Source organism: Dermacentor variabilis, chromosome 7 (assembly GCF_050947875.1).
Source record: "Dermacentor variabilis isolate Ectoservices chromosome 7, ASM5094787v1, whole genome shotgun sequence".
Classification (NCBI taxonomy): Eukaryota; Metazoa; Arthropoda; class Arachnida; order Ixodida; family Ixodidae; genus Dermacentor; species Dermacentor variabilis.
In genome coordinates, this window is record NC_134574.1 from 58,077,594 (window position 1) to 58,090,859 (window position 13,266).

At 43.7% G+C, this 13,266-nt stretch overlaps 1 protein-coding gene across 2 annotated transcripts in view; it reads right to left on the minus strand.

Annotated features, from left to right (window-relative positions):
- LOC142589058 (uncharacterized) overlaps positions 1-12,642 on the minus strand; it is a 110,997-nt gene extending 98,355 nt beyond the window's left edge. The window contains exon 1 of one of the 2 annotated variants that reach the window (XM_075700849.1): positions 12,494-12,642. In XM_075700849.1, the coding sequence (XP_075556964.1) occupies positions 12,494-12,577 (84 nt within the window). In that variant the 5' untranslated portion in view covers positions 12,578-12,642. Of the gene's footprint in view, positions 1-5,918; positions 5,964-12,493 lie in introns of those variants that run through there. The other variant, XM_075700850.1, reaches the window with a different exon arrangement.
- Between the last annotated feature and the right edge of the window lie 624 nt (positions 12,643-13,266).

The following is a 13,266-nucleotide window of genomic DNA, read 5'->3' on the forward strand; positions in this document are numbered from 1 at the left end:
GTGTCGCTTACGGCGTTCCTCCAGTGTTGGAAGTCCAGACCTTGAACGGAGATCAGATAGTGATACTTGTCTTCCGTAGGCATTAAAAATAAACCTGAGTGCTCTTTTTTGTACTTTTTCCAGCTTATCTGTATCAGTCTTAGTGGGCGGGTCCCAAACGACATCGCCATATTCAAGTAGAGGACGCACCAGTGAAGTATAACCAACTAGTTTCGTCTTGCTTGTACAGTGCTTCAAACGTTGCCGCAGTAACCATAGTCTTTTTGAGGCTGACGAAACTATCCTTTTAATATGCGCACTCCATCTTAAATCGCGAGATATTTCAATCCCCAGGTATTTAAACGTATCGACAAGAGTAACGCCAACGTCATTAATTTTGTATGCATGCGATAGTGGACTCTTCTCTTTAGTTACGGTCATTTGGGAGCACTTAGGGATATTTAGGCTCATTTTCCAGGTCTGCCACCAGTTAGCAATTTATGTTAGAGAATTACTTAAGAGTAATTGATCATCTTTAGTTTGAATGGCATGATAAACAACGCAGTCATCCGCGAAATATCGGCATTGTACAGCAGTCTCAAGTGAGAGATCATTCAGATAGACAAGAAAAAGTAATGGTCCAAGAACGGACCCTTGAGGTACGCCTTAAAGGACTGGAAGCATTGATTATTTAGAGTCACCTATTTGAACATATTGTTGGCGTTGCGTTAGGTAAGAGTCAAGCCACCTCACAATACGCTCATTTCAAAAGAGATGCTTTAGTTTTAATATCATTTTGGAATGCGACACGCGGTGAAAGGCTTTTTCAAAGTCTAGAAAGATTATGTCGACCTGACCACTGTTATCAAGAACCGCAAACAAATGATTAGTAATGTGGAGTAACTGTGTCACTGTTGAAAGGCCACGCCTGAATCCGCCTGTAAATGTTTGAAAAGAAAATGTTCTAATACCTTGCTAGCTGTGCACAACAACGAAACCGGGCGATAGTTAGTTACTGTGAGCTTATCGCCAGTCTTGTGTATTGGTATAATTTTGCCTATTTTCCAGTCAGAAGGAACTTTTCCTTTCTCCAAACTTTTGCTAAAAATAATATATAGATGCTTGGCACACCACTCCGCGTATCTAAACAAAAATGCATTGGGGATTTCGTCGGGTCCTGAAGATTTCCTAATGTCCAAGCTAAGCAACGCTGAAAAAATACCTTCTTCTGTGATTATTAGCTCTGGAAGTTCATACATAGTTGCGTGGCTGAAATCTATATTGTTATCGGCACTGCGCAGAAAAACGGACGAAAAATAGTCGTTGTATGCCGTTGCTATACAAGTTGGGTCAGTGACGTACATATCGTGTATTTTAAATTTATTAACTGGTTCCTCTTTCGAGGAACCCGTCTGGGTTTCCTTTGTAGCAAGTGCTACGAACAAGTGGATGTCCGATTTTCCCTTTATTCAGCCCGAGTACAATACGGAGATTTGTAGAGCACCTTCAGAAACCACCGATCGAGTTGTTTCCTTTACGATACGTCTCATGTAGTCCTTTTTTACGGCTTGCAAAGAAAACCTTCGAAATAAGACAAAAGGAAAAAAAAACACTTGACGGAGTGTATTGTGCTGCTCTTAAGCCTACGTTCGGTGAATAACACCGACTGCATCGCGACTGGCCACCAGGAAGCGGCAGGGAGTTCTTAATCTCATCGGCAGCGCTCGGCCAGCGGCATGCATTTTCGCCGTCAGCGGAAGGGAGCTGACGTTGTTGACCCAACGCACGCTTGAGAGCAGCACGATACCACTGCGTAAGTGGTCCGTCACGTGGATTTTTTTCATATTTCGCGAACTTTCGTTGCAGCCCGGAAAAAAGGACTACATGAGACGTATCGTAAAGGAAACAACTCGATCGGTGGTTTCTGAAGGTGTTCTACAAATCGGCGTGTCATACTTGTGGTCCTCATTCAATAATGAAATAGTTGGGTAATTAACCTAATTAATTAATGAGTTAGGGGGAAAACAAAATTGTGTGAGTTACGATAGGCTATTACCAATAGCATTCATTCAGTTGAGTTCGCTTCTGGCGTGCCTTTCATTTTTTAAATTCTTGGCCCAAGTGATGTGAGAGACCCTGTATACATAATGGCCACACATTTGCAAACGTAAACAAAATGAACACATCACTTAAGCCACGCAGTTAACAGATATGTGAGCTTAAAAACTGACACTCTGCAGCGTAAAGAGATAAGGATATGACACTGACACAGTCATCTGCTTTTTTCTTTATGTGAAAAGCTTTAGTACTAATCGCGCTTGCTCGCTTTTGCTTCGCCCCAGAATCGAGGTCTAGCTGCACATTAAAGAACCCATGTGGCGAAATTAATCCAAAGTCATCCATTATGGCATCTCTGATAGCTGCAGTGTTGCTTTGAGATGCTGAACCCCATGAATCAACCCTACAGAAGAAGCTCATGTTGAATGCGTCAACATGACCTTAGATAATGTGCTTGCATCAGGCATTCCCGGATGCCGTGGCCTGGCAACTCGGGTCAAGAGTACCTATTTACCGATAAACCCATTTTCCTGTCAATAAATGGCTAATAAAGGGCTCCAGTTTTAGACACTGTGAAAAAATGTGTACATGTGATGCTCATGTCTAGAAAATAGTACATAGGCATGTGCCTAAAGCAGGTGAAAATTCAAGCAAAAGTTTGTGCTACACCGAATTAGCAGTCAGCGCAGCTTTTGCTTACCATGAGTTTGTGCGCAGTGCGAAAGTTGGTAGAACACCATGGGTTTTCTCAGAAATTCACCCGAGCAAATTTGGAAATAATCCATGCAGAAGAAAGGGAAGAAAAAGTGGTGGAGCTTGTAACGTTATCGCATCATTGGCTCTTGGTTCCATTATGGGACAAAAAAAAATAAATTATGGGGTTTTACGTGCCAAAACAACTTTCTGATTACGAGGCACGCCGTAGTGGAGGACTCTGGAAATTTCAAACACCTGGGGTTCTTTAACATGTGCCTAAATGTAAGCGCTCGGGTGTTTTCGCCCCCATCGAAATGCGGCCGCCGTGGTCGGGATTCGATCCCGCGACCTCGTGCTTAGCAGCCCAACACCATAGCCACTGAGCAACCACGGCGGGTGATTATGGGACAAGGCAGGGGACGATTGTTGTGAATGCTGTTCAAGGCAATGAGAAAGTTTGCTCTGGAGTGGGTTACTTCTTCAAAGTATAAGAGAAGTTAATAAGCCATATAATTCAAGTTGCTGCATTGACATGTTTACTTCGTAATGTAAGAAAGTAATATACAAAGACTTGTCGGTGTGTTATCATTGCAGAACCTAGTGACAGGCTATCTGGTGTCAGTGGGTCAAAAGCTTTGCAGCGTTCGAGTAAGATAATACTTCATGGACATGGCCAGTATTTTTTTCTTGTTGCCATCCTCGTGTGTGACTGTCAGTCTTAATCATTGTTGAAAGTAAAAAAAAATCCTCCATCCTACAGCAGCACAAAGCTACAAGTTTTCTCTGGAGCATCATGGTACTGTTGGGTGCATTACATTTTTCCACTTTCTTGAAGCTTCCTCTAGTTCATGAATTTTTGCAGAAATGATTTGCAATAACATTGTTTGTGCATCACCTTCACGATGCAGCACTGCTGCAGCGTTCTTTGACAGCCCCGCAGTGTTCCTGCTGGACCAGCTCGTTAAGATTTCTCTGGCGCAGTTGTGAGAGACTTGCTCTTGGCAACCAATATTTTATGTGTGCACTCGCTCACTTATCGAGTCACTTTCACCGATGCTCAACTACATACCAGTAGCTGTATTCAAGACACTTGCTCACAATTTTATAATGTTCACACTCACCTTTGTGGCAAACGCTCAGATAAGCGCAGTTTTATCCAGTTGTGCCTTGACATTTCCAAGCCAAACTGTTTCTTCAAGAAACCATCACTATTCTCCAATTTTTATGCCTAATTTTATGTATAGCTTTCATTATTGCCAATTATTTCCAAGGTAGGCAAGAAGCCGGCAGCAAACAAGGGAGTAGGGGAATATGGCATAGGCACTAGGAATAGCAGGGGAGATGTATTAGTAGAGTTTGCGGAACAATATAATATGTGAATAATGAATACCTTCTTCCGCGAGGCTTGAAATGAAATAGACTTCAGACTCTGCGTTAACCCTGGAATCATACAAGAAGTGGACGTGCTCAGCAAGGTGCCCTGCAGTGACCATAGGATAGTAAGAACTCAAATTAGCCTAGACCTGAGGAGGGAACGGAAGAAGCTTGTACATAAGAAGCCGATCAATGAGTTAGTGGTAAGAGGGAAAATAGAGGAATTCCAGATCAAGCTACAGAACAGGTATTCGGCTTTAACTCAGGAAGAGGACCTTAGTGTTGAAGCAATGAACGACTATCTTGTGCGCATCATTAAGGAGTGTGCAATAGAAGTCGGTGGTTACTCCGTTAGACAGGATACCAATAAGCTATCGCAGGAGACGAAAGATCTGATCAAGAAACGCCAATGTATGAAAGCCTCTAACTCTACTGGCCGAACTTTCGAAATTAATCAACAAGCGTAAGACAGCTGACATTAGGAAGTATAATGTGGATAGAATTGAACATGCTCTCAGGAACGGAGGAAGCCTAAAAGCAGTGAAGAAGAAACTAGGAATTGGCAAGAATCAGATGTATGAGTTAAGAGACAAAAGCGGGCAATATCATTACTAATATGGATGAGATAGTTCAAGTGGCTGAGGAGTACTATAGAGATTTATACAGTACCCGTGGCACCCATGACTATAATGGGAAACAGAATAGCCCATAGGAATGAAAAATCCCACAGGTAACGCCGGAAGAAGTAAAGAAAGCGTTGGGAGCTATGCAAAGCGGGAAGGCGGCTGGGGAGGATCAGGTAGCAGCAGATTTGTTGAAGGATGGTGGGCAGATTGTTCTAGAGAAACTGGCCACCCAGTATACGCAATGCCTCGTGACCTCGAGCGTACCGGAATCTTGGAAAAACGCTAACATAATCCTAATCCCTAAGAAATCCCAATGACTTGAAAAATTATAGACCTATCAGCTTACTGTCAGTCGCCTACAAACTATTTACTAATGTAATCGCAAATAGAATCAGGAACACATTAGACTTCTGTCAAGCAAAGGACCAGGCAGGATTCCGTAAACGCTGCTCAACAATAGACCGTATTTACACTATCAATCAGGTGATAGAGAAATGTGCCGAATATAACCAACCCCTATATATAGCTTTCATTGATTACGGAAACGCGCTTGGTTCAGTCGAAACCTCAGCAGCCATGGAGGCATTACGGAATCTGGGTGAAGACGAGCCGTGTGTAAAAATACTGAAAGATATATATAGCGGCTCCGCAGCCACCGTAGTGCTCCATAAAGAAAGCAACAAAATCGCAATAAAAAGGCGTCAGGCAGGGAGATACGATCTCTCCAATGCTATCCACAGCATGTTTACACGAGGTATTCAGAAACCTGGATTGGGAAGAATTGGGTATAAAAGTTAATGGAGAATACCTTAGTAACTTGCGATTCGCTGATGATATTGCCTTGCTTAGTAACTCAGGGAACTAATTGCAATGCATACTTACTGAACTGGAGAGGCAAAGCAGCAGAGAGGGTCGAAAAATTAATCAGCAAAAAACTAAAGTAATGTTTAACAGTCTCGGAAGAGAACAACAATTTACGATAGGTAGCGAGGCACTGGAAGTGGTAAGGGAATACATCTACTTAAGAGAGGTGGCGACGGCGGATCCGGATGTTGAGACGGAAATAATCAGAAGAATAAGAATGGGCTGGGGTGCGTTTGGCAGGCATTCTCAGATCATGAACAGCAGGCTGCCATTATCCCTCAAGAGCAAAGTGTATAATAGCTGTGCCTTACCAGTACTCACCTACGGGGCAGGAACCTGGAGGCTTACCAAAAGGGTTCTACTTAAATTGAGGACGACGCAACGAGCTATGGGAAGAAGAATGAAGGGTGTAATGTTAATTAAGGGATAAGAAAAGAGCAGATTGGGTGAGGGAACAAACGCCAGTTAATGACATCTTAGTTGAAATAAAAAAAAAGGAATGGGGGCATGGGCAGGACATCTATTGAGAAGGGAAGATAACCGATGGCCATTAGGGGTTACGGACTGGATTCCAAGGGAAGGGAAGCGTAGCAGGGGGCGGCAGAAAGTTAGGTGGGCGAATGAGGTTAAGAAGTTTGCAGGGACGACGTGGCCACAATTAGTACATGACCGGGGTTGTTGAGGTATGGGAGAGGCCTTTGCCCTGCAGTGGGTGTAACCAGGTTGATGATGATGATGACTGCAATATCAGAAGTTCTTTTGATTTTTTATGTTCTCTGTCAGTATTTCCATCTGGCACATAGATATTCTCGCAGAAACTATCTGTTTTAACCATGACATTTCTGGGAATAGAGGTCACATACGACACATTATTTCTGGCACTGTAAATATAGGAAACCACAGAGGTGCCAGCGGCAAAGTCTCTTTATTGAGCCACATTTAAGCTAGTGAGGCCACCAGAGATTTCCACTCTTCCTCGTAATTGTCGGTACTATGTTGAAGCTCTGAACATGCCACACTAGAGCTATCTAAGCCTAAGTGTTCATTTGAAGTGAGAAAACATCCAAATACACAATAATTTTGGCATTGAAATAGGTGGTGGTTGTCAGCCGTATAACTCCACACTACAATCTGGGAGCCAGATTTCCAAATAATTTCTGCAAACTGCAGCCCCAATTTTTCTTAGGGTAGGGGGTGGTGTCTGGTCCCATCTAGTGCGCAGCATTCGACCAATATATGATAAAATGAGTGCCACTCATTTGTGGCACTCTGTGGATAAAAGAAGCCTTCGGACGAGTGAGACTCTTAACATTTGTTATAACTTAGTTGGTGCATTGCTTGAATATTTTGTGGGATTGTGTGTATACAGTTGTTAAAACACAACTAATCAATTAGAAATTGGCAGGAAATCTAATTGAATGTATTTTCCTTTGCATCAATATGTACTGCCATGCAGCAGTGGTGAGCAGATGGCTTCAGATGAGCTCTGTAGGAAATGTTTTCTTAAGCATGCTCTTTTAACAGATATATTTTTGCGCAACTGTTTTTTTTACGGTACTCGTAATATTGTGCGATCATAAATTGGATATGGCATTTTAACCAATGATCAGAATGCCTCCCTTCGATGCTATTTCCGTCACATCAGGAGCACAAATTCACTGTGCCATTAATGTGCTATTGGTGCTGCTAAACAAGCTGTCTGGGAAGTTCTGCAGGGCTCCTTTCAGGTCTCACGTGGATAATTTTATTCCCTGCTACATGGTAGGTAGCTTTGGAATTTATTCTGCACTTAAAGCGTGGCTTGTAATGTGTAAAAGTCATCAGTTATTGATCACGCATCCATGGTTTCTGTTTCAGATATATTTCTATGCGTACGTGCAATAGATTTTACAGGTGGGTCTCGTGTTGCAGAGCACCATTAAGAGTTAGCATCCGCCCACATCGTTTCTAGACTGGAGTTGTGTAGCTCTGCCATTATAATGATTTGTTAGAAAGTAGCCTGTTTATTTGTTGTTTCGTTCGTTAAAGTAGTACTGTAGAAGGAATTTCCACACATCAGCAACACTTTGCAGGTTGTAAAAAGTTATTGAGAATAGCTAAATATCATTGTTCACAGCTAGCAGCATTGCAAAGTTACAGACATAGTACTTGAGCTCTAGTAGTCTGCTACAGCTGTTCTACATCGCAATTTCCTTTCGCTTTACTGAAGTCTGATCTCAAACTAATGCGAGGTTTTTTTATAGGCAGTGAAGGTGGAAGCCTTGAGCACAGTGACACCAATGAGTGCGAAGCAAAAAATAAAGAGCATGTTGAAAACTGTCCAAAGAATTGCTTCAGGATAAAGCTGAGGACTGTACACTTTCACTGCATTTATTACTTTGAGAGCTATCATTGCCAGGCTTCCTAAATTTGCCAAAGCTGCATTCATTTCTTTCAAAATTTCTGCCAGTGTAGCAACTCTGATTGTCAATGTGAACTATATGTTGTTTACTTTTCTCTGTGTCCAATTCTTATCCCTATTAAATTCTTGTCATTGTAGAACCCTGGACCTCACAGGAGCTGGAGGACACTCTCTTGAACGAACTGCCCGAGGGCCTGCAGACTGTGATCGACAGTGAGAGAGATGATGGATAGAAAATTTCATTATGCCTTGGAGTCGGTCTGCCGTTTTCCCTAATGGCAAGGGAATGTATGGTGCATAAAAACCTGAATTTGTGTACTGGGCCATGCAGCCTGGAATTTAACGGTACGTTTACATTGTTGAAAGCGTTGTATTGCAGTCATCTCTTCTGTCTGCTCACTTGACAAAACAACAGCTCTGGAGATTGTATAATTTTTGCATTAGCAGCCTCTAGGCAGCCCAAAAGCAGATGACGCATGCACCTGAGGGTTGACGGCGTTGACACAAGTCCTTGCACAGGTCCTTCAATATAATATACCGTATCGCGGGCACTGCCTAATCTCGGGGGTCATGCTGGACAAGTGGTAATGGCGGAATGTTCACTTCTAGTGTAAAAAATGATTGTTATTACCTCTTTCATAGAGATCTGTACAGCACAAAAGTTAATTGTGTCTTCACAGAAGCCCTTCCTTGTTTGCCTCTTGAACTCATGGTCCACTGCAGTGAAGGGCGCAAGGTTTGCAGGTTGGCGACCACGTTGCAGGCTTCCTTGGCAAGGGCGTCCTTATAGTGAGCGGAGTCCTGTTGCGGAGTTTGCTTTGGCGAAGGTATGAGCATTTTGGCCCGACTCTCTGGTGTCTTGGGCAGCCAGTTGCAACGCACTCAGCTTCAGGAATGCAAGTGGCAGGGTCCGCAGCTTGCGCCGCAAACGCGAGAAAGCGTTCTGTTTTATGCTGGCGTGTCTCTAGCTGGACTGAAGTGAGATTTACCCGTCAACGTGGTTGCCTTTCTGATCAACTTAGTGCAGCAGTTTTCCAAATTGACGCCTGCATGAGCGAAGCAGTAGGCGGCATGTAAACACTGATGATGCATGTAGAAGCTGCGCTCCGCAGGCGACAAGGTGCCACAGGCTAATGGGACGGGAAAAAGGAACCATGTGCGGAAGCTGTGTAGTCGCCTCAGCCAAAGGCCTACGCTGCCTACATCAGGTTACACGGTGTGAATCCTCCGCTGCCCTGAGATTACTGAAACGCTCACTATCGGTGCTCGTTACTGTCTTGGTGCAGTACTTCGCTTCACCGCTCCTACATGGCAGAGCCATCCCCGTCATCATAGAACATATTTGATGTGTCCACGCAGACGTCCCATTAGTTACACAAAGGTGATGGTCTACTCCGACATAAAATACTTTCGTTTCTAAAGCAGTTTCCACGCATTGTTTGTATTTCGAGTCGGATTATCCTGTGGAGTCTCGCCACCTACGGAGTGCAGCTTTAAAATGCATCAGCAGTGCTTATACGCTGCCTGATGCTGCGCTTCTGATGGCACCAACTAAGAAAACGGTGGTGTTAAGCGGCGCAAAAACGCAACAACGTCAATGGGCGAATCTCGCTTTGGTCCGGCGAGAGAAAAAACCATTGTGAAGCAGAAAGCCTTTGCATGTTTTCGGTGCATGCTGCGAACTCTGGCACTGGCATTCTTAAAGCTGAGCGCGTCCCAAACCAATTGGCTGCCCAAGACACTGCGGAGCCAGACCGAAATGCTCGTACCTTCGCTGAAGCAAGTCGGTAGCAGGACGCCGATTGCCAACAGTACGCTGCAGCGGACCGCGAGTTCACGAATTGATTTATTAAAAACACGTTCGGTTTCCCTTGTAAAGCTTGCGAAAGCCTGTGGTTTATGGCGGATGTGCACAGTGCTTCCGCGGATGCAATGCAGTCTCTTTAGGGGATGTTTCCCGGTCACGAGCCGTTCCACTACATTCGCTTGTCGCAATTGTCGAGGATCCCTGTGCAGTGGTAGGGTGCCGCTGTTGACTACTTGCAACTAAATTCTTCATGCTCAATAAACACGCAGCAGCCTCTCTGACGACATTTTTCGCTTTCGTGCTCCAATTCCCATGAAAGAGCGATCAACCATATTTTTGTTTTAGCTTATTTTTCCGCTTGTATTTCGGATGCCAAGTTTTGCCTGGCTATGCTGCTTTAAGCTAGGCTTCTTGCACAGCCGAATTTCTTTTTCACTTGGCTTTAAGGCAAGCAGAAAATTTTATATAACAATTGATTATTGTTAGTGATATTTCCGTGGTAGGCCCTCATTTAGAAAAATGCAGAAAGGTGAATTGCCAAAACACTAATATGCAAGATGTAATGAGTGCCAACACAGGCATATGCAGTTCATGCTGTTTCAGGATATTCTAGATGGTGTTTATTGGGTATGTTGAAATATAATGCCTAATGCAATTCTTCATATTACAGATCTATGCTGGGAGCAACCGGTGGCTCGACAAGGAAGCTGGGACACCTTGTTTCGGGCCTCAGTGGATTCCCTGTTTTGCCGCATTGCTACGACTGTCTATTGGACGCCAGATCATGAGGTGCCGCAACAGCAACACTGTGAAATAAGTGCCAAGCAAAGGGGCAGATGAAGCCGAGGTCCGCTTTAACCCCCGAGAAGGTGGCATCGCTTAAACGTTTGCAGCATAGTGCATTTCGATCTTATACTGTGCGATGCAGTGAAATCTTTCAATTGAGTGAACTACTGTTTCAACTGGGGTATCCAACCACTGCGCAGTTCACTTATTCAGGTTTTTGAACCTTGCAATGTTCATAACTCATAGGAATGGAATATGCTGAAATAATGCAGCACGAAACTTCTTGCATGTATAGGTTGGCTATTTTGGCTGTGCTTTGTCGGTGAAAGGAACTTTCTGTGTGTTTAGTTTAGCTGTACCGTTTATCACTTAAGTAAAACCACAGTGCATGGCGCAGCTACTATAGTTTCTGCTTTTGAGCGTGGGGTCGGGGGTTCACGGTGGCCGGTGCCTAATCGTCCCAACAATGACGAGTCTGAAATAGTGAATTTGCCAGGAAGATATATTCCAGAAGTAGTCAACAAGGCTCGTCAATTCGTTGTTGCATGCACATGCACTTGTGTGCTACCTGGCCAATCGGTATTTTGTCCATGTCATGGCATCACTACAGATAAATGCAGGCACAAAATCTACATACTTTGTCAACATGAACAGAGATAGACTTCTCTCAAACACTTCAGTGACGATGGGCTAGTTCGCAAGAGTCGCTGTCTGCCCCTTTTCGAGCTCCAGCGTTAACATTAAGGGTAGAGTCAGCACTATTTAAAGCGGCTTGCTCACTGATTGTAACTATATGAAAAGAAAACAACGAAGAATGTTGCTGTTTAAAAGAAATGAACTGTTACACCGACTCCCACAGATGTGTGCGAGATCCGCATAATTCTTTAAAGTGAAGCTTTCTTAGTGAACGTGCCTGCACCTCTGCACTCTCGCTTAATGGTTCATACTCGTCTTTGGGACGGCGCATACATTTGGACGGTCACATCTGTTCCTCTTAGGAGTGCTTGGGTGCCCCCCAAAAATTGTGCAGAAAGCCAGCTTACCTGTTTCCACCTCTATGACGATGGTTGTACTCGCAGGTGCATTGCATTCTTTGTCAAGATGGCACCTAAATTAACTTTGCGCCCACATTGATTAAAATTGTACAAACACGTCTTATAACACTCGAGCCTTATGTATATTTATGGAACGCTTCACTGTAAACATGTAATTCCAACTGCATTTATAAATTGGTTTTCCCTTTGCTCCTTGCTTTTTACTTGGAGCTCTCTTGGGCATATATGCATGGGCAGTGATTTGCACGGCGAACGACCGGAAAAAAAGGATGACTAATGTTCGAAAGCACTTTGCACAGAAGCCGAGCAACGTGCGACGAAAGTGATTGTTTGCGCCGCAAACTTTTTTGCCGACTGTGGTAGTTTCGGTAAATAAAAATAATTTCAGGTATTCAGAGAAAGACTTATTGTCTGCCAAACAACACATGCCTGTGTATGTGCAGGCTTAATAGGCTTAGGCCATGTGCTCCAACATGCCGATAAGCCAACAGGCCGATAGGCCAACAGACCGATGCGCCAACAGACCGATAAGCCAACAGCCCAACAGGCCGACAAGCCGATATGCCTGATTTCCGCATAGCCAACAGGCTGGTAACTCCTTGGAATTTTTGACTGGGTTGTCACTGTAATTAAAATATAAAACAGGAGGTACAGATAGTTTCAAACATGAAAATATGTATCTGCGAAATTGAATAATTACTGTCTGTGCGGCGTACACGGCAGTCTGGAATTTGTGTACAGTTGTGCTGCGCACACCGCTAAGAGCTAGATTAAAGGTATAGGTTTGTTATGAAATATCGCACGAAAACTCGACACACAAATATTTCTCTATAAAAAACAATCTTACATTTCTGAGGTCTTCAATATTCGGACGCTGGCCGTTAATCGGGACAGCCAGGGCCACCACGAAGGCAAGTTGCCAAGCGTACATTGTCTTTTAACTCCAGTCGCAGAGCGTGAACTTGACGGAAATGTGCGCGTTGTTTTATACATTGCACAGAACGCTACCTGAACACATATTATTCGGTTATCCTGTGTTAGTTCAGCAACTATACAGAAGAAAAGTGAAGGTAAGGTTTAGCGGTCAAAAAAGCAAAAACAAAAGCAGGACCTTACGAAAGCATTTTTGCTTCCAGAATGCATGCCTAAAGAATGGCGCATTCATGCGACGTCGTGCGCCTCATAAAATGCCTTGTGAATGCAGTCGACAGTTCACTGGTATATGTTTAAACTTTAGTTTCCTTAAGCTATTGTTTCACTTGACAATGCTTCTTTTCAGCGCTGCGTTCAAGAGTGGTTAAGGCTGTTTGTGGTATTGTGCAGAAGGTACTGAATTTGCTATCAATAAACCGATACATAGAAGGAGCTATAGAGCAGCACTTAGTAGACATGCATGAAAAATGGTCCAAAGTGTTTGCATATACTAAAATTTCCCTTGTTTGCATATACTAAAATTTCCCTTTCTTTAGCAACGTTGGGCTGCTATAAGTCAGCACCCCATGCTTTCATTTGAAGGTAGACTTCGATGGTTTTACTGTGACTATGCGAAGCCGCAGTTCGTGCTTGCACAAGCCGACGTGTTGTTGCGCGTGCTCCACGCATGCCTACACAAAGCTTCAT